The sequence below is a fragment of the Halyomorpha halys genome, unplaced genomic scaffold (genome assembly GCF_000696795.3).
Source record: "Halyomorpha halys isolate HHAL.00 unplaced genomic scaffold, Hhal_1.1 Scaffold677.1, whole genome shotgun sequence".
Taxonomy (NCBI): domain Eukaryota; kingdom Metazoa; phylum Arthropoda; class Insecta; order Hemiptera; family Pentatomidae; genus Halyomorpha; species Halyomorpha halys.
The window spans coordinates 355,970-378,132 of record NW_027104651.1 but is presented as its reverse complement, the minus strand read 5'-3'; the positions used below and the strand labels follow the sequence as shown (position 1 = coordinate 378,132).

Below are 22,163 nucleotides of genomic sequence, written 5' to 3'. Positions count from 1 at the left end.
AATTTATTCCTTTTTTTCTTTCCCTTCCATTTCACAATTTTTATTTCATTTGATCGACAAATTCACTCTCTCGAATTCCCCTATATAACAAATATTAAAAATATAAAAATAATAAAGTAATAAATAAAACAACAAACAAGGTATGCATGCCATCCCTCTTCCGGATAACTCTCTTATTCATTAATTTCCATGCATGTGGTGGTGAATGATTCCCAGGGAGTAGAGTATTATATTCTCTGTTTTATTTATTTAAATGTATTTAATTCTAATATGATTTTTTCGCATCAGAAATGCACGTATGTTGTGGCTAAACCAACAAATTATTCCTATTTTCATCAAGCAATAATTTAGATAAATACATAAAATATATATTATGTACCATAATAAAGTAAAAATACAAAACTATAAGATATACAAAAAGGATAAAATAATTTAGAGATGATACAATGAAAGAGAAAATTAAAATACATATAATAGGAAAGGTGAATAGAGATGACCAGTTCTTTCCTTTCTTATATATAATTTTTTATTATTATTTTTTCTTCTGCTCAAAGCTCTGCATTTTAGTCGTGAAATTATTTATCCTCACAGAACAAAATCAATGCTATCTCATAATTTCACCTTGTTACTGTCCTAAAATTACAGTTTATTCATTATTATATAAAAAACCTCTTTTTCGGAGTATTATCTCTATATTATATTATTATAGCTTAGAATATTTAATCCTTTTTTTATACATTATAGTTTTTTATTTTTAACTTATTATAATAAACCATATATTTTACATAATTATTTCGTATGTATTAATTTATATTATTGCTTGTTGCTTACTTAAATTTCTGGTTAGTGTAATACCTTACTATTCCTTTTTTTTTTTTGCCACAATAAGATTTCGTGATGAAATACTAATTTTACAGTATGCTGAACTAGGTAATTCATGGTATTAATGTATCAACTTCAATTTAAAACAATTCCTTAAAACGTGTTCATAATTATTTCCAATTAACGGACCTTGTCAAATTCAATTATATCAGAAGCCGTCTAAAAATAATAAAATCTATAAAACTAAAATCTGTGAAGTATCTTGCGTTCAGTACTTGAAAAGGAAGTATTGTTTCACGACTAATTGTTCTACAGAGAAGGGATCTGGTCAAGATTCACGCTCAACTCCAAGGTAGAAGACTACCATGATTGTGTCATCACTGAAGAGGATTCTCTGAATGTTGTACATTAGAATGAATTTTTGTAAAAGCTCCTTCATTCCTTTGTCCGAACCCACGGGCCGCGCTTCATTGCTGGAGGAGAGTACAATGCTGTGCACCAATGATGGGGATGCCGCACATCCAACTCCCGTGTTTCCACCTCCAACACCTATTCCATTCTCTCTCCCAAAAATCCGACTTATTGGCCTACATCCCTCAAAAAGCGTCCTGATCTCCTTAACATATTTATCACCTCCCAGATTTCTCCCTCCCAAGCCATTGTTGAATCCCTGGACGATCTTTTATCAGATCATAGTCTAGTTCTGTTTTTTTTACATTAAGCCCTCCACCCCTTCATTGATTACAGGAAGAGTTGACTGGAACAAATTTAAATGTGACCTGGAAACTAAACTAAACTTAAACAGTCGACTGAAGACAAAACAAGACATTGACGAAGCTATTGAAAAACTCACATCAACAATAAGAACAAGCATAATTGACAATACTTCGACTAATAGAATTAATAACAATAAGCAAAATAACCTACCACAGCATATTCGTATCTAAACGCAGAGCAAGATCGAAGTGGCACAGGACCAGATTTCCAACTGACAAAACATATTACACCACATTGACTAAGAAACTTAAAGTATAAATTAGAAAATACAAAATTAAAAATTTAATTAACTTTACAGAGAATTTTACAACTACTGACAAATCATTATGGCGGACGACTAAATTGTTGCTGAATTTTAAAGACTTAAACTATCCTCTTCTCACCGAATCCCAAACCTAGACAAGAACTGACGAAGAAAAATCGCAAATAATCGGACAACGCCATTCTAAAACCTTTATTCCGCATCCTAATATCCTTAACCCAATTCATCTTGAATGTATTGAAGCAGAACTAAATATCCCACTCCAAATGACCCTTCCACCTAAAGGATTTCATCCATCAGAAATATCCAGTATCACTCAGAGATTACCTAACCGCAAAGCTCCTGGATATGACCTAATAACATCCCATATCCTAAAACTTCTTCCAAGAAAAGCCATACTATTCCTCACCTACATATATAACGCCGTTCTCCGTTCCACATATTTCCCTGACCCATGGAAATTATCTATAGTCAAAATGATACCCAAACCACATAAGCTAGCAGAATACCCATCCTCCTACCGCCCTATCTCTCTATTACCTATCATGGGCAAAATCCTCGAAAAACTCATTTTGAAACGCTTATACACTATCCTTGATTCCAACTATATAATACTCTCACTCCACTATCCAGCAATGTTATCGTGTGGTGGACGTTGTCTCGTCTTCTTTAGAGCGCGGAATGTACTGCGTGGGAGTCTCTTTCGATGTAGAACAGGCTTTTGATCGAGTCTGGCACCCGGGACTGCTTTACAAACTCCGTAAATTCCTACCTCCTACATACTTTCTCATTATTCGTTCCTTTCTCACTGACAGATTGTTTAAAGTAAACCGCAATGGTTCCTATTCATCCCTCTCCTTTCAGTCCGCTGGTGTTTCTCAGAGTAGTATCCTCGGTCCCATCCTCTAAACAATCTATACAGCAGACATCCCAAACCACGTATGCCAATGACACATGTATGCTCGCTGTTAATAATAATCCTTTAATTGCATCCCAAACTCTTCAATCCCATATCACAGCCCTAGAAGAATGGCGTCGTATTTGGAGGATTAAAATAAATTCCAACAAATCCCATCAAATTACTTTTACCCTACGTCGTAAACCTACAGACTGCCCTACAGTATACTTGAATAATGTTGCCCTTACTCCTTTTGAACAGATACGCTACCTTGGACTACATCTGGACAAACGACTAACCTGGAATCCTCACACAAGACTGAAAAGACAGGAAACTGCACGTCGATTTCGACTATTACAGCACTTACTAGACAAACGGATTCCAATTCATTACAAAAGACTGATTTACATGACAATTATAAGGCCTATCTGGACATACGGCGTTGAGCTTTGGGACTCCACTAACCCTTCGAATTCCTCTCATATCCAATCGTTACAATCCAAAATCCTTCGTCAAATCCTAAATGCTCCTTACTTTGTCACAAATAAAATCATCCACAAAGACTTTAATGTTCCATTTGTAAACGATCTAGCCCGAACCAGACATAACCGATAACTCCCTAACCACTGAAACCCATTAGTTTCTAATCTTACTTCCTCTTTTATTCCGAACAATCCTCCGAGGCGTCTGAAAAGAAGATGGCCTCGAGACCTTACATTATAAAAATGTTTTTAGAATGCTACCAATAGGTAGTTTCTCAACATGCGTGTACCTCAAATTTACTTGATGTATTTTATGTACAGTTGTAAATATCAATAAATATTTTTTTTTAAAAACCCAAGGTTTTTGAGCTATATGTAAGGGCGTGCCCAGGATAAAAACTTGGGGAAGGGGGGATGTTCGTTCAGGTTGTGACATTTCAGCACGGAAAAGGCGAATGAAAGCAAAATCTTAAGACAATTATATATAGGTTAAGTATTTTATTAGTTATCACAATTATTAGCTTAAGAAAAAAAATCATTTTTATTAAATTAATTTTTTTTTTACTTCTGTATCGGCCCCTCTCCTGCCCCTCCCTGGGTACGCCTGGTATCGATGGTTCCCAACTGGTGGTCCGGGGACCATAAACCGACTGTAAAAACCGTGGGTTGGGTCCCGGAATGTTTAAGCTACGCACATTTTTGTGAAGATTTATTGTTGGAACTGTTTTCTAAATTATCTTTCATGATTGATGAATACGAGCTAAAAGGTTTTAACAGACTGATAAATAATTGCCTTTAAATAAACTTTTAAGCTATCGCTTTTCTAATCACCTCCGGGAAGGACTCCTTTGCTCCAATTCGGGAATGGGGGCCACACGTGTTTTAATTTCCGGCTTATTGGTCCGAAGACTATCACGGTCAAGCCAGGATCTAACAGAAAAAAACATTTACAGCTGTGGCGTAATTGTTTTTGAGCTTAAAGGTAGCCCGGTAGGTCAATAATATAGTGACTTATCCAATAAACTACTCCACCCCATTAGCATAATAGGGAACGAATGTAAAAAAATACTTTTTTTTCCCGTCCGTTCTACTTACTCTCCATGGAAGGTTAGAAGCTATCATCTAGTTTTATCTTAGATTATGAAAGAATTTTATTTCTGATTTTATATGAATTTTCGACGTTTGTAGGTTATCAAAAAAAAATTTTCATCATGTCAAAAGCTGTAATAATTAGTAACCATCTTTCAGATAATGCAAAAAACCAAACTTCCTCCAAAGGAGAAAACATTTTTAGATATTTTGTGATAATGACACGTTTTACTCTAATTTATATTTATATGTTTTAACAAAATGTTATATTTGTTAATTTCTTAAATTGATGTAGAGTAGGGTCAGAGATTAGCATTAAGAAAATTGCAAGGAACTATTTCCTATAAATATAGCTGAAGTTTAAGAAGTTATAGTTCTTCAAAATTTCTTGCTGAACTTCCCTCCGTCATGAATTATATGGTATCCTTATATCCTGAATATAAAAGTTTCAAATCTATTTTAACAGCAATGCCTCCCAAATGGAGATGAGATAATCAAATCTATTAACTGAACCTATTTCCAACAATTCACTCCATATGGTAAATCGATTCATTTGATTGATTCTATTTCTCCTATTCTTAAAATTGGTATCATTATTAAAAATAAACTTTTAATCTTGAAATAAAAAAATTCCCAAAAATTATTATTTTTAGGGAAAAACAACTGCTACACAAAATAATGTTAAGAAAATATTGTATTAAAAAAAACGGTTTCAATCTTTGTTAAAGTTCTTTACAAATTGTTCAGTAGTAAAATAAAAACTACTAAATGATTTACGTTAAAATCAACGTAAAAAACAAACTCTTGCTTAGCTTTGTTCAAAAAATACTAAATCCTTTCCTTAAAAACTATGGCCAATTATTTTTTGGCTATTCTGTGCTTTATATTGTAATAAAGATACCAAAATAACTATAGTTTTTTTTTTAAATAGACATATGTTTTTAGAAACTCCATTTTAGAGAACCGACAAACTCCAAGTAAATTGTGATTCATTCGTGAGAATTACTTTAAGAGAATCATTCTTTCAGAGGAGTCGATTCTTTTAATCGATTCTCGATTTACCTGCTCAATTCTCATTCCTATACAATTATGAACTCTGAGACAGGTTAAAACCTACAACATTAAACAATCTACAGTTACTCTCCCATCTAGATTTGTCCCTAGGGATTGGGCTGTAAACTGATCAATGATTATTCTACAATCCAGCATAATGAATTAACACCATATGAACAACAAAATAATTAATTATTTAATCGATTTTTACACTAAACAGATTTAATGAAAAAAAAGAAAAAAAAGGAACCATTCAATAGGTATTGTTATTTCATAAATACTTTATTTACATATTCACGAAATTCGAATGTGAAGTTGGCGTCACAATACGTGTTTTATTTCTTTTTAAGGCAACAACATACAAAACATGATTTCAATGTGGTTTAAAATGAACCATACAATGATTTTTTTTTTTTGGTACTGTGGGTCGGTTCGTCGCTGATAACATCCCTTGTTATTCTTTTTATATCAATGGAATTTTATAAGGCTGCAATATCAATTATATTGAGTGGAAAAGGTAATACTATTCCGTACAGTTGGATTTTATATTTGACTCTTTTAGGAATATTTTTTTCTTCCCTTCAGTTATATAAACCACGTTTTTGGCTCTTAGGAAAACATCTTTAAATCATGTACAATTAAATTAAAACAGATTATTGGTAGTTTCTTCAGTTATTAAAATACTTATCTTTTGAAGAAGTTTGGTAAAGAAATATCAGCCTGGAGAAATAAGACAGAGAAAGAAAAAAGTTGAGATTTTCCGAAACTCTAGTCTGAGACCGGAATGAAAGCTTACTTGACAGGAAATAATAAAACATCTTAATAACTTTCAGGTTGATGAAGGGTCCTGTCGTTGAGTGTAAAAATAAAAGAAGGCAATGGAAATGAGAGGAATAAAAATAACTAAAAGGAGATGGAGAAAAAAAGTCGAGATTTTCTTTTGGGAAAGTCGAGAGGAGATTAGCTTCGACGGCGAAGTTAGGTTATTTAAGTTTTTTAGTTCAAACTGAACTAGACTTAATCAAAGTTGTTCGATCAACAGTTATATGATATCAAAAACATTGTATTAACAACGAACCACTGGGAAATAACTATGAGCGATATAAACAAGTAGGTAAAGAAACTCATATTACGTCTGGAAAAAACAAAACTAATTATCTTAAAATTTCAATAGTTATGGCGGTCTATGTCACGCCCGAGGTGGTTTGGATCGACTTGACAGAAGGAATAGCCCAAGAGACCAAGATGAAAGGCAAAGAAGATATTTTACGGTAATTTCTTATTACTGTAATGATAACTAAGGATCAAAACTAGAGGGAGGCAAGCCATAGTCAATCAAGGGGGCAACCATAGCCAATCAGGTTGTGACATTTCACCACGAAAAAGAGAATGACACCAAAATTATAAATAATTGTAGTACTGCTTTTTAGTACAAATTAATATTTGGCCTCTTCTACTTCCGCCCACCAGTCTCAAAATTATGCTTGTTTCTGAAATATGAGTTCAAATAGAGCTCTTTAGGTACAATAGTTCTCGAGATACAATTTTCAAAAAGCAAATTTTTTTTTTCTGAATACCAATATTTTGAGAATTAATTTAGGTGAATATCATGTAAACTGCTACTCATACGAAGATGAATTACATTATATTATATTCAACTAGCTTTGATTTGATTGCTAATAGGCATCTGTACATCTAATAGTCCTTGAAATATAGTTTTTCATAAATCAAAAGGTTTTAGCGATCAACGAGAAATCAATATTTTGTGAATTTTATTTGGAGGGAAATCATGGAAACTGCTTCTCCTACTCCTGCTACTGCTTCTCAATGGAGAACTAATAGACGTCGTACGCTTGTAACAGCTTTCAAGATATTTTCCAAAATACTGATTTCTCGTTGATCGCAAAAAACTATTGTTTTTTGAAAGACTATATCTCTAGAAATATTATACGTACAGATGTCTATTAGCAACCAAATTAAAGCTAGTTTAATATACTATAATGTAGTCGATATCTTTCATCTGCATGGAAGCAGCAGGTTCCATGATATTCGTCTAAGTTAATTCTTAAAATATTGGTTTTTCCTTATTTGGAAACAAATTTTGATTTTTGCAAAATTATTTCTGGAGAACTATTCTATGGAGAACGAGCGTAAAGTATTTGAATCATATTTTAGTTTCTAAAATATGATATTTTAGAAACTAGAGCACGATTTCGGGCCTGGTCTGGTGGAAGTATAAGAGGTGAAGTCGATGAAGAGAGAGCTAAAGGTATAACCGTGTGCCTCTGGTGATTTCAGATAGTCCACTCTCCCCTTTTTGTAAAAATACGTTGTTTTTTTTAATAACTGTATCTGGAGAACTGTTGAACATAAATAGCTCTATTAAGGCTCAAGGTTGGGACTTTACTCAACTAATGGTGTTCAATTAGGTTTTTTTAGTGCTGAAGGTAATTTTGAAGATATGAAGCTCCAAATGAAGAATTAATAGCCGCCTTTTTTTATTATCAACTATAGTTGGCAGACTCATACATTTTGACAATGAACATATCAAATACAAAGTTTTTTCATCTCAATTTTTGATCACTCTAATAATAACTATTCACAATTAAGATTTAAAATTGATAACTCCTATGTTTCATTAAAGTAATGAAAAATTGGGCTGAAATAACTTATTTTTCCCCCACTCTTAGACTAGACAGGACCATTGCGTGATGAGTCATGCATTGTGTGACCTGAAAAAAAATTAAGTAACTTCTGCAAAGCTCTAACTTCAAGCTTAAGAATTTTCTGAATTCCAGGCGAATAAACAACTGCAGCCTTATGAAGCAATAACTTCAATTGATCCAATCTCATCCAATTTGAAGGGGTGTGTTTTCCACTTAATAAAATTCAATTTGTTTTCCTAAGTTTCAGGAAATGTGTCTTTGGTTCTTGGAATTAATTAGGAATCTCCTATTTCAATGGTAACTGAGAATTTCAAACTAGTTGGTTGTAGCTCAAACATCATGGAGAATCTACTTCCAAAGTAAAAAGAACAAAAAATACATAGAATACTAAGGAATTCACATCTAAAGAGTTGTCAAGCCTAGTTTTGGTACAACAGTATAACCCAAAACAAATTAAAATTGGAAAGGGGATAATTAATTGGTGATGATATGAACGGTATTCTTCTACTTTAGAAGCTTCATAAACAATTCCTTAGCACAATCCCTATCCAGCCACAGCCATCCTTAGAATTCTACACTTAGGTTGAAATGGTAGTGGCTCCGATTCCATTCGAGTTTGGCAATGACCAGCTTCTCCACTCAGGTCTTGAGGGAAAGAGGCTTTACCAATCTTACTCAATTTTCACTGGCTTTTGATACCAGGGACCTTACTGGGAGAGATGTGCTGGAATCTCTTGGCATCCTATTTTTCCTTCCACCTGAGGGAGGCAAAGGTTGGTTTAGAGTTTCCAAGGCTGACAATAGATATTATATATAGATATGAATGCCTGTTAAGATGGAATTATTTCATTTTTATTTTCTTTACTCTATTAACTATCATTTGTGATTAATTAGTATTATTATTTTTATATTGATTTACTTATTTTTACAGATGAAATACTTATTTATTAATATAATTACCATTATTGTCATCTCTCTATTTTATTTACTACATTTTTTTTTCATTACTTTGAATAAACACTTATAGCTCTAACACTTATTACCCTTAATTGTGGCAGCTTGTATTATTATTATTCAAAAAATTAAATAAGACGGACCAGCCAGAAAGAAGGTCTATAACCTCAACCTCCAAGTAAACAAATTATTCTCAATACTAGATAAATCAGGTTCTTCAAGTAAATTATATCTTATATTAACTAAGGTGAGGTTTCTCAGACCATTTTGTACATCATGAACCATAACTCACTTGTTGAACACTTTAATGTAGAAAAAGATTGATCATTCCTGCGATTAGTTATCATTAAAGATGTATTAATTCATAAGATTATTTATACATTTGGATAACACAATTCTAATGATTTTTCCAATAAATTTCAGTTTATGAAACACCGATTTAACAGGTTTAGGTAAAGAAAACAATTTTTTTTATTTAAGCCTAAAAAGGTATCGTTGTTGAATTAAAAACATGTAAAACTGTCAAACATATTTCTTTCTGCATTATGTTGAAATCCAGTTGTTTTTTAATTGATTTACAACTTTACATATAATAATTTTTCCTGCAGTACGTCAATAGGTAAAAAATGTATTATACTATCTACAAAATTGGCATGATGAAATAAAATAAAGAAGGTTTTATTATAATAAGTATCCACTACATTGCAAAATTAAAAATTATTTGCACTAAAGTCAAAACAGTTTTGGTAATACCATTTATTAACTTACCATTCATTAATTTATGCCCATATTAACTGAAAATTTGATTCATTAAGTCTTCGATAGATCTTAATGCCTAAAGAAAAATATAATCTTTTCAACATCTAATATAATACTATAGACATCAAAATCCAGTTGTATTCAGAATTGTTTATTTTCCATGTAATGGACAATAGAAACATGTAATTTAAATATTATTATGAAACTTCTTGTTAAATGAGAAAAAATATTTTAAACCCTGATTTGTAAAAATTGTTACAAGGAATATTATATTAAAGAAACTAACCTTGCACTGAAGATGGTTGCGAGAGCTAAGAAACACCCATCGGCAACTTGTGGTTTAGCAGTGTAACATCGATCAACCACCCAGTCGAGCAATGAGCCAATATCAGAATTGCATTCAAGAAGAAGGACCACCATTTCACAAGCTAATTTGTACACCTGTTATTAGAAATAAAAGAAATATTATTAATTCCAACTCAAACAAACTGAAATATGGAGTTCACAAAATGGTTCAAAATTAACTGAATGAGATGTCGAAATATTCATTTCATGAACCAAATTTCTCAGCTATTACTTTAATACCGCATAATCTTACCAGAAGTAACAGGAAAGGCTTGATTGGTTACAAGATATAAAAAATTTAAAAGGGCTCTTTTCATAGCCTTTTGCTCAACCAAGGTGCAGGATTTAACAAATTCTACCATAGGATCCTGTCAGTCTTTCATTAAATCACCTTTCTAATCAACATAAACCAATGCTACTAATGTTTGACTTTCATAGCTTTTTCTGCAATTACTGCATATATAAATTCATGTGCCGAACAACACATAAATAAATCTGTTGTACAGCATCTTAAAAGAGGAAAGCACAAAAATTCAATCAATGTGATTGATGATGAATACTTATGAGTAAAATGTCTAGATATAAGACAGCCTAGAGAATTCAAGAATGATTTAAACAAAGCATGTAGTGGATAAATTCAAAAGGTCTAAAATGATTATCCACACATTTTTTTTAAAGAAAAATATCAAAAACCTTAATAATCCATACATTAGATACATGTTTAATATGTTTGAATGTGTCATCATAAAAAAATGTTCCATTGATCTCCCCTAGAAGGAGTACAAGATGGCAAATTTCTGAAGAAAAACTACCCAAAACTGTCGGTAGTAAAAATGTACCTCTCTGGACGAGGATCCTGAAGCCAGTAAAAGATTGACATAGTGAAGAAAAACAACTCTGAAATACAATGGGGTATAAGGAATACTGTAAACTATTGCAACATTCTATAGTAAATATACTACAAGAAATCTTTGAAGTAAAGATTGTTCCTCAGCTTCCAATTAAAAACTTTTGTTTATTTGTATAGATAGATGGAAATCTAAAAACTTACATGGAAAATTTTACTGAGGTTTGATATTAGTCGGAGTAGATAAGGGAAAATCTTTATTACATCTTTCCAGATGTATTTGTTGCCTAAAACAAAAGAATTCATTTTGTTTCAAGGGTTTTGCCAAATCTTTTCTATTAATAGCTTACCTGTGAGATAATTGTGAACACCATAAAAAGTTTAGAACAAATGGAGAAAGATGGAATGCTTGCAAGTCTCAGCATTATTAGAAGACTTATAAGTTTATACATAATAATTTTTTTATTCAGTTTACACAGAATAATTATTATAATTATAGATTATTATTATTATACAATTTATGTATAATTATTTTTTTGAGCCTTACCTTTGACCAATGTAAGGTTAGGTACTATTTTGGGTGATAACCAAGCAAAAGGAAAATTTAAAAAAAAATAATAAGAAAAGTAAATAAAATAATGAAATACATAAGTGTCTATCTAGTTCACACTGGAAAAATACTCATTATATCATACTAAAAATATTGGTAACAGAATAAGACCAATGAACCACCATCAAAAGATAGTGAAAATTCACTATTGGATTATAAAACAACTCAATGACAGTATTTTTTTTTTTTTATAAAAGGCATACTACCAACCTTAGGATCTTCTGATGCAAGTAAATGATCGATCCAAGGGTACAGTGAACCTTCTTCAGCCAAAGCATGTGGATCAAAGCAGGGGCCACAGCATAGCACTGCCGACATGGCTTGAAGTGCTTGGAATTGTAATTGGGTAGGAGGTCCATTTCCAGCCTCTCCAGGTCTTCCGAGAGGTCCAGCCCACATCATGAACAGATTAAATAAGCTTCTTCTCAATTCTCTTTTAAGCAAACTTTGATGGCTCTCCACTGGAAAAATAAAATCAGGTGTAATTTGAATAATTTTGAATTCTGAGGGGAAAAAAATAATTGGTGTTCACACAAGAATACATTTTAAAAATTAAATTAGATTAAAACACATTTAAAATTTTTTTTTCCTCTAATCTATAGAATCATTGCCACCTTAAACACTTTTTCTTTTAAATATGATAGAAAACAAAAGAAATACAAGCCAAGTGTACTCCTATTATATAGCCAAATATTTATAATAAAATATTAAATTCATGAATGTAATGTATCAGATAATATTTCAAGTATTTTAAGAAAATAGATAATACAAGAATTGTTTACAAAGGTATTAAATGTACTTATATTTTCCTTCTAAAGGGTTAAAGCTATGATTTTCAACATACCATTAAAAAAGTTACTGATGTCTAAAATAACAATGAAATATAACAATTAAAGAAATAAAATAGTCTTTTATTGTTCTTTAAACATTTTGAAATATATAAGTTCACTAGTTCACACTGCAAAAATTATAACTAGGTCATATTAAAAAATATTAATAACAGTATGTTATTAACATATATTGTATTATGTTATAATTATGGTGTTCGGGCAAAATGTATGTGCAAGCTAAAAATACACTTACATGGGAAGCTTTTCAGCATATGTCGAATAAAATTACAAAAATGAAGTTTTATATCTGTCAGTGAATCTTTATCAGGCTCCATTTCAAGACAAAGTCTTGCACCATCAATATACTCAACAATAGTAGGATGGAGAGACTGAGAATCTCTTTCTAGCACACAAGAACTGCAAAATTTAATTTTTAGCACATAAATAAACATAACTAATACAATGAAAATAATAGAACATTACAAAAAAAAATATATAAACAAAATAAAAAATATCAGTTAAAAGCAGATATAGGATCCACTGAATTTTAGTTTTTAACATAAATAACTATCACAATAATAATTATACTTAAAGCATTCATCTATAAAAACAAAATAAATTTCAAAACGATAAAACTGACCTGATTCCAAACGTTCCATACTGTGCGATAAGTTCAAAAACTCTAACAAGATGTAGTCTAAGAGCGTCTCTCCTTTTTCTTCTTCTGACATTTTCTTGTTTTCTATCAACTGCTTCGCGAATAGATATGACCAATTCTTCCATTAGATCTCTGTTTAAAGCATGGAAATTTATTTTAGAAATAAAACAAAACAGAAATTATCCATTGCTAATAATAAAAAAAAGCTTACTTCAACGCTTCACTGTTGACTTTTGCTAAAGCAAATACTGCTGCATCCCTCATGTCAGATACTTCACAACGCAGGAGCGGAATCAACAGTTTATAGAGACCTGAAGGTGTAACATTAGCACCTTTATCATTTCTTTCTGTTGTTAAACTGTCAGGAGATGAGCTAAAGAAAACAAATTAATGTAATAAATCTATCCTATGATATGTATAAATTATTAAAACTAGATTTCCTTAAAAATATTTATTAAAAATCTATGAAATGCAAACAAGCTGCTATTAGAAGAAACCATTCAACATCTAATCATACAAGTATGATCAATGACAAAACTGAAATATCTAGGCTCCTATCATATGCTTTCCAATATATAACTTATTCTCACAAGAAAATTACTCACTAGTCATGATAAACAATAAATTAACATATAATAAGAAAAAGACAACTACTCGAAACATAGAGCTTAAAATATTTTCCCTTAAGAAAATTTTATCATTCATCTATGTAAATTACTTTTTAAAATGGGCACCTCAAAGAATAGATGTTTTAATAATGGTTTTACTTTAAATACAGTAAATAAAAACAATATTTTTACTTCATTGTCAACAGTAATTTCTATTTAAAAATTTATTGCAAGAGTTTTAGGATTCTAATGTTTGCATAAACTTAAATAAAACCTGTAAAAATAGGGCAATATGTGTAACTAAGTATTAACAACTTTTATTTATTCACAGTTTTTCACAAGTAAATAAATTTCGAGCAAATTTTTTAATAGTATAGTGCCGATTAATCTCTTGTACATATAAGAACAACTACACCTTCATTCCTGTCCTGTGGTATGGTCTCCATTTTTAATATCCAGAATTTTCAAATTTGAACAACAAAATAATTTATTTTTTCAATAACTTGCTTAATGCTCCTCTGAACACATCTGCAGTAATTCATCACTGACAAGAGACATTTCTTTCCACTTATCCACTATCTCCATTTTCAATTCAACAACCTTCCTATTCTTGACACTAATGATTTCACAAGAGAAATGTTTCCTAGGAATTTTATAACAGCCTGAAATTTATTATTATGATTGAATTGGAAGTTATGTAAATGCATAAACATTCATAGCCACGATTCTATTAAAAACATCAGGTATTGTCTTCAAAAATATTTAATAATTTGATGAAAGTGTAATGCTGAAGTAGTATACACAGATGTGGATGGAGATAGATGGAGTACTGCTGGGATATGGCACATGGAGCTGTGCTCTTCGGCCAGAGTACTACTTGAGAAGTATTGCATGACCTCCCTTTTTGGCAGCTGACAACAAACATACGTTGAGACAGTTTGACAAGGAGCAGATAGTGTTTTTAGATCACTTAACAAGTGGATATGTTATGACTTCAGTCCATAGAAGCTGGAGTGGCCTCAGATGGCTTGCTCTGACTTTCATCTACTATCAAAATCTTCAACTTTATCATATAGCTGTAAATTCAATACTCAGATATTTTTCAGCCAAGTTATTCATTCTATGATTGGCTTTTGAAGTGTATCTTTGTTTTCCTTTATCCTATAAAGTTGTCATTCGATTTTTTCTTGTTTTGAGTTGTTTTTGTCTATGATTCCTTTTGCTGTTTGTTTATGATTTTCTTCTACATATATTTATATACGCGTATATAAATATGTAAAAACATGTAGAAATAGAGTTGAAGAAGCCCTAAGAATTATTTAGGCAGTGTATAATTATGTGAGCTGTATGCATAGCTTCGTCGCCATCACCATGGTTCAACCTACAAGCCCTCCTTGGTATAGTCAAGGTGTTAATAATATAAATTTAATAAATTAATGATTTTCTACTGGAAGAGTTTCTAGAACTAATATGAAATTGGTGAATGACAAAATCTTCCTTATTTAAATATAATAGTTTATTTCACATAAAACGACATTTCGGGGTTATCTTCAGGTTGCTAAAAAACCAAATTCAACAAAATTTAAACATATGCTTTCAACATTACTACTATATCACATTATTCATTAAACTATTTACCTGATTAACTATTTTATATATAATGTATAATTAACTCCTTAATTTGTCATTACATACTAATATTGAAACATATAGTCAATTATCAAAAAACTTTCTATAATATCAACTATTATACATTTTTCAAGGAGAATAATTACATAATTAATTAATTAGAATAATTTGATAATTGACAATAATATGTTTCAATATTAGCATGTAATGACAAATTAAGGAGTTAACTATACATTATATATAAAATAGTTAATTAGGTAAATGGTTTAATGAATAATGTGATATAGTAGTAATGTTGTAAGCATATGTTTAAATTTTGTTGAATTTGGTTGCTAGAGCCTCAAGATGGGGGATAACCCCGAAATGTCATTGTATGTGAAACAAACTTATATTTAAATAAGGAAGATTGTGTCATTCACCAATTTTATATAAATTTAATGTTAAAAACAAAACAAATAATACTATGGAAAATTTTCAATAATTGCCACTCTACTTTATAGTACAAAGGAATGTATGTTTATTTTAAATGACAATAATGAGGAAAAATATTTGTTCGTATGACAACTAGGAAGTAAAAGTTGAATAATAAATATACCTAAACAAGTGTAAGGTACAATTATTTACTTGTTTAAAAACATAAAACCCTCGATGTGACAAAAGTTTTTAAATTTATATTTCACAATTATAATAAATATAATAACAAAGATATAGACATACTAAGCAAATTAAAATTAGGCAAAAAAATTGAAAAAATAGTATAAAGCATAGAAAACTGTTTCCAACAATTAGTACATGTAAATTTATTCCAAAATAGAAACACTAATAAACAAAAAAAATATCAAACAGGAATTGAGCTGTGAAAAAATAAAAAATTACCAATTCATAATTGTTTATAATAATCCGACAAAATATTAAGCTTTGTACAGTATCCTAAATAAAATAACTTTAATGATACATTATTTTTACCAGCATTAGGATGTTAAAAAAATAAATAAATACTTCACCATGCTTTAAAATATACTAATGATTATTTTACATCCTACACTTTGAGGCTTCCATTAATACTAAAAACTAATTTTTAGTGCAGATGCAACATTTTTCAACAAAGCTAACTAAAGTTTAACTAATAAAGTAAATATCTATAAGAGAATGATCATTATCATTGAACAAATTATTATAATCTAGTAAGCTATACCCAAGCATAAATCTATTCTATTCTATGAGCAACTGAAAATTAAAAAAATATAAATATCTGAATTACAAAAAAGAGAAAGAGAAGAAGGAAAAAATATATATCAAAGCAATGTCAAAGGAAAATTGTTACCTTTGAGTAAAAAAAATTGTTAGTTCCTTTCTCTTATGGAAAAAATGGCAATGCTCAGCTGTTAATAAGAAAAAATTCCTTTCTCAACTAAATAATATAATGATCAAGTCATCCTATACACCTCACCTGCTCCTTTTATGTCTTGTTTTAGAAGGTTGCGACGAGTAACAGTACAGGGACTTTGAGTCGTTGATATCGTCATCGGAGAGACTTTGAGATATTCTCGACCGGAAAATATTATCCTGTTGGCTTGATAAGAGGAAAATCCGTCTTAAAAAACACATTATTTCCATCTAAGTTAATCAAATCGGATCCAATAAGCCAAATTAAAAAAAAAACAAGGGTAGTAAGCGAACAAACACAAACTCGGTTCGGGTGTGCCAAAGCTTAAAGGGTAAATAAAATAAAAATGGAGGACTTAAACAATTAAATAATGTCTACTAGGTCAGGGGATACCACCAAAATTTTTAATACTATAAAGAAAGTTACACTAAACCGAAAAATGCACTTGCCATGTAACTCGTTCAATGTCGATGAGTAAGCTAATTCTGTAATCATATGAAGCTATTCGAAATTCATATGCATTATTATATTATATTAGCTATATCATAAATATAATTTTATTAAATATGTTCAAATGCTTAATCTACAAGAAAGCAATCAAATCCTACTTTTAAAAACAATATCATGATTCCACAGTTCTAGCAATAGTTTTCTGAATAAATTTAATAATTTTCATGCTTCAGTCAAACGGGGAAAATTCTAAATTATTTACAGGATAAAGATTTACACATAATTTGAAGAAAAAAAAATACAAAGCACATCTAAAATTATGAAAGGGAAATAATAAAAGTCCATTACACAAATACCACTACTACCACATTTATTTCAATCAGACAGCAACATCACAACTAACACATTTGCAGAACCTTAACAAATAACCACAGAGAACACTTACTTAAAAACAAGTAATAGCATACAGATGACTGAAAGGAAAAATTAAAAAAACAAAAAAATAAAAAAATAAATAAATAAAGCAACAACCAAAAACATCAAAAAATGATCAAAACCAGGGTTGAATAGACTGAAAACAAAAATTAAAGCCAGGGAATATATTCAAACACAATAGGCAGTTAAAAATATTTATATAATTTAAAAATACAAGTACAATATACATATATATGTATTGTAAAAAAATTAAATCAAGTTCAAAGCAAGATAATATCGATTGCTTACTTCATACCGGTGCTAAGTACATTTCCACTAACTTTACGAAAAATACTATTAAAGGTTCTCTCTTTTAGGAAGACAACTTATCAATTAATTTTCCCATAAGAGAGAACCTTTAATTGTATTGTTTGTTAAGTTAGTGGAAATATGCTAAGCACTACTGTGAAGCAAGCCATCGATAAAAAGTAATCCTTTAAATGCTCAACTAAAATGAAAACTAATTCATTTTCAAATGGGACATTCTTTGATGTCCAATGGCTAAGTTAATATAGCTTAGAACCCTAGGAGAAACCTAGGACCTCTGAGGTGTTTATCTGGAATGGACTTCACTCAGCCTTCTTAAGATAGTGAACATTTATCTGGATAATACTTAGTCAAGCGAAGAAATTGCAATTAAGGTTCCAAGAAATTAATGGTGGACTAATATTAGTTGACTATCCTTCATACTTGTCTCAATTTTTCTGCTATAAATTATTGCTTCTGATGAAAAATATAATTGTAAATTAAAGAGATAAACCAATTGACCACCATTAATTTTTAAAAATCTTAATATACTGATAATATATAACTTTCCAGCTAATAATCAGGAATATATTTTTTAAAAGGAGAGCAGTTAAAGGATTACACAATTTAATATGACAATTCCTTTGTATTTTAAACATCATCATTTAAGGCATCACTATGAAAAATAAAACCATTTTTTAAATAATTTAAAAAAAATACTGGTTAAAGCTAAGGAAAAATCTTATAGCATTTTTTAGAAAAGCACCTTAAAGTTTTTGAATCTTATTTATATTTAATTAAAATTTGAATGTTTTTTTTTTTTTTTTTTTTTTTTTTTAACACAATGCTAGTTTTCAATAAGTTTCTGTTTTTGATATTAAGAAAAATCTGTCAAAACTTCAATATGCTCTTCTAAAAAATTAAAACCATACAATTTTTCCAACTACCAACCAAGTGTCAGATGAAAGAGTAGTTTTCATAAATAACAGTTAATTATGAAAAGTAAAATTTAATTTAAGGATTTGTTACAGTTTGTATCTTTAAATTTTTTTAAAAACAAAATTAAATTTTATTTTAATGAGGAATAACCAAATCATAGTTCCCTCATGAGATATTATCATGTTCTATTTCCTTACTTCACATTCACTTGTCATATTATAGTATACAATTGTAAATTTCAATTGAGATAAATATATATCTTTATTAAAATATATATGCATATATAAAATAAAGTATACATGAATAAATTAATACTGAAAGAAATGAACAGAAAGTTCTCAGAAAATTATATACAAAACTTTAACTCAGCAAATATACCCGGCTATTATAACCCAAGATATTTTCTTTTTATTTAAATTTATTTTTTTTTATTTTTCTTTGTATTTAAATTTATTTATCTATTTTATTTGTATTTAAATTTATTTATCAATTTTATTTGTATTTTAATTTTTTTATTCACTTTTAGATTAATCATGTTTTATCATATCTTCTAAAAAGGAAACATATTTCTTTCATAAATTACCTTATTTAGAAACTAATATTTCATCTAATTGTAAGAAGATAAATAATTTCAACAATGTCACATTTTTGTAGCTTTATGTGACTATTCTTGTGAGGTACTGTTTTGTATTTCATGCTCTGTAAAGAACTTTGATAAATTGAAATTAGTGCTGTGTATTTGAATTATTACGTGATAGAATGATTAACCTAATATAAGCCAAGGGCTTTAGATGTTTTCCAAAATTTCATTCTACATACTGGTATCAGTTAAACAATAAAGAATAAAAATGGTTAGTTTTTGGTTAAAATAATATATTACTACTAAAATTACTCGGTTATTTAGTTTTAATCAGCAAAGCAGAGTCATTACCTTGAATCAAAGAAATTGAAATCTTGATTCAAGGATAAAATAATTATTATTCAATCAATATGTGGACCTCAGTATAAGAAATTCAATTTCAACCAAATTCAAAAATTTCATAGTGTTAGGATCTTTGAAAATTTCTTTACTTCTTGTAAATTTCACTGAGAATTATTTTAGGTAAAATTCAGTATTTCCTTGAAAAATATACCTTTAAAGCTCTAAATAAGTAGTAAGAGATCAATACATTTAAATTGAAATGGAAAAAATAATAGCTATATTCCAACACATACCTTAAAGAGAGATCGGGTGAAGCACAGCGAATGACAGGGGATGGTGCAGGAGGAACCACTCTCATAGACAAAGCGGCATAATTCCTCCAAATAACAAGATGTGTTTCTCGTTCAGAAGCTGGCTTACGAGGTGGAGCAGAGCTCCTTAGTAAGGAAGCACGATTGTCACTCACAGGTCTAGAAAACAATTAAAAAAATTACCTCAGAAGAAGGAAATACCAGTAACACAACATTAAATCAATTTGCCTTACGTTGGATCAATTACAGCATATAGCATGTGCAGCCTGTTGTATGCAATCGGCCAAGAGTGAGTCACAGCTGCAGTGCATTTAGTCAAAACCCTGTCCCTCTCTAGCAGACCAAAGAGTACGCAAGCCCATGGATCAGCAGTGCCTGAGAGAGCTTGTACATTACTACTGATGCTGGCACTTTTGCTACTCTCGTCTTGGATTCCTAAAATTCAACACCAAATTTAAACTAAAAATAAGTAATAAATTAATGATTCTTATAGTGATTTAAAAGAATGTTAGGAGTAGTGTTACAAAAACATAGTATCACCAGATTATATCTCCACCTTAGTCAGCCAAAATTCATGTCAGAGTAGCCCTTAAAATAAATATTGGTTTTCTCATGCGTATCAAAAAAGGAAAGTAACCTGTAGATAGCATGAGCATCATTTCTAATCAAAGATCCTCAAGTTTTCACTTTGTTAAACCATGGATTCAGTGAAACTTTTAAAAATAAAGATTAGGAGGAGAATGTTATAGATAAAGTATTCCTATAGCCTTTCTCTAAAAATGAAAATTATTTTTCAAAAATAAATCAGTGAGGCTGGAGCTTCCAAGGAAGTGAAGGGATACTTGATGCCAGAATGGCCCTTAATTTCCCCTTATTTCAAAATGGATCAATAGATCACAAAAAGTATTTGCTATGTTCATGGTTACGTAAGTTGATTTTACTGCTAAGCTAACAAAATCTTTATATTTATCAATTAGTTTAAAAGCTCATTTTAACAAGTTTCTTTAACCAAATAAACAAATAAAATAACATGGAGATAAAGGGACGTGACGGCCATGCACATTGGGGCGTGGGTTTCAAATTACTTGGAACATTGTGGGTTTGATTCCCACCTGGGGCAATTAATATTTATTTCTCACTGGTTCCAAGATATGAATCTTAACACTCCCACCTTGGTTATTAGCAAGAATTTCAAAGTAGCCACCAGGGGTTGGTAAAAGAAACCACTAGGACCACTTGCCGGACTAGTTCCTCCCACCAGTTACCAATAGATATACCAAAATAGCAACATGGAGGTAAATGATATGGATGGTAGGTCCTAATTAACCAAAAAAAAAAGAAATAGAATATTTCTGAAATAAGAAACAACTCACTTTTTTTCTAACATCACAGATATTATTACCCATTTTCCTTGGTATCTACTATTTATATCACACAAATGAAAAATTCAATTCAATTAAATTACTAACCTATTTTAAAATTTTGGGACATATAATCAAAAAGATATAATATAAATTTAAAATTATAATTCAATGATGCTCCATTTAAACACACATGAAATGCAAGAAACAAATCAAATTTTTCTGAGATGATAATTACAAAAACTAAAATTAAGGAGATTAAAATAATTCGGTGACAAAAATATATGCTAATTATAGATATCATTAAAATAATTGAAAAAACATATTTACCTCCAGTCCATACAGTAGAAGTACGATCAACAATCCACTGCAAGTCAACAGTAGCTGCTTGGACAGCCGCTTTTTCTGTGGCAGGTAAAACCTGCTGAGCAGACTCCATTACCGTTGGGACCCATCTTTCCATTACATCCACAATAGGTTCCTCGGTATCAAATGCTCCTAAAATACAATTTACCTCTAAGATTAAAACTTATAAACTGATTTAGTTTATAGTAATAATATAATTTAAACTAATTAATTAATTTACATATAAATTTTTTTATTTTTAGAAAGAGGTTTATTGATTCTCAATTTCTTAAGGTACTAGGCACTTTCTTCTCTGAAATCTCTGTTAATCAAATAAAATATCTCATTTATTAATCAATTTCTATTAATGCATACTCTAAGAAAGAAATTATGGCTTTGTGATAGCTGAAGTATGATATGAAGAAGAAGGGAGGGAGGG

The 22,163-nt window shown here is 30.1% G+C and overlaps 1 protein-coding gene across 1 annotated transcript in view; it reads right to left on the bottom strand.

Moving 5' to 3' along the window:
• Positions 1–22,163, bottom strand: part of LOC106685289 (protein furry) — a 290,462-nt gene that overhangs the window by 250,765 nt on the left and 17,534 nt on the right. The window contains exons 16-24 of the mRNA XM_067046186.1: positions 21,710–21,877; positions 20,252–20,453; positions 20,001–20,177; positions 16,740–16,883; positions 13,264–13,425; positions 13,035–13,184; positions 12,648–12,811; positions 11,775–12,025; positions 10,049–10,203 (exon numbers count right to left, since the gene is read on the bottom strand). Coding sequence (XP_066902287.1) covers positions 10,049–10,203; positions 11,775–12,025; positions 12,648–12,811; positions 13,035–13,184; positions 13,264–13,425; positions 16,740–16,883; positions 20,001–20,177; positions 20,252–20,453; positions 21,710–21,877 — 1,573 coding nt within the window. The remainder of the gene's footprint in view (positions 1–10,048; positions 10,204–11,774; positions 12,026–12,647; positions 12,812–13,034; positions 13,185–13,263; positions 13,426–16,739; positions 16,884–20,000; positions 20,178–20,251; positions 20,454–21,709; positions 21,878–22,163) is intronic.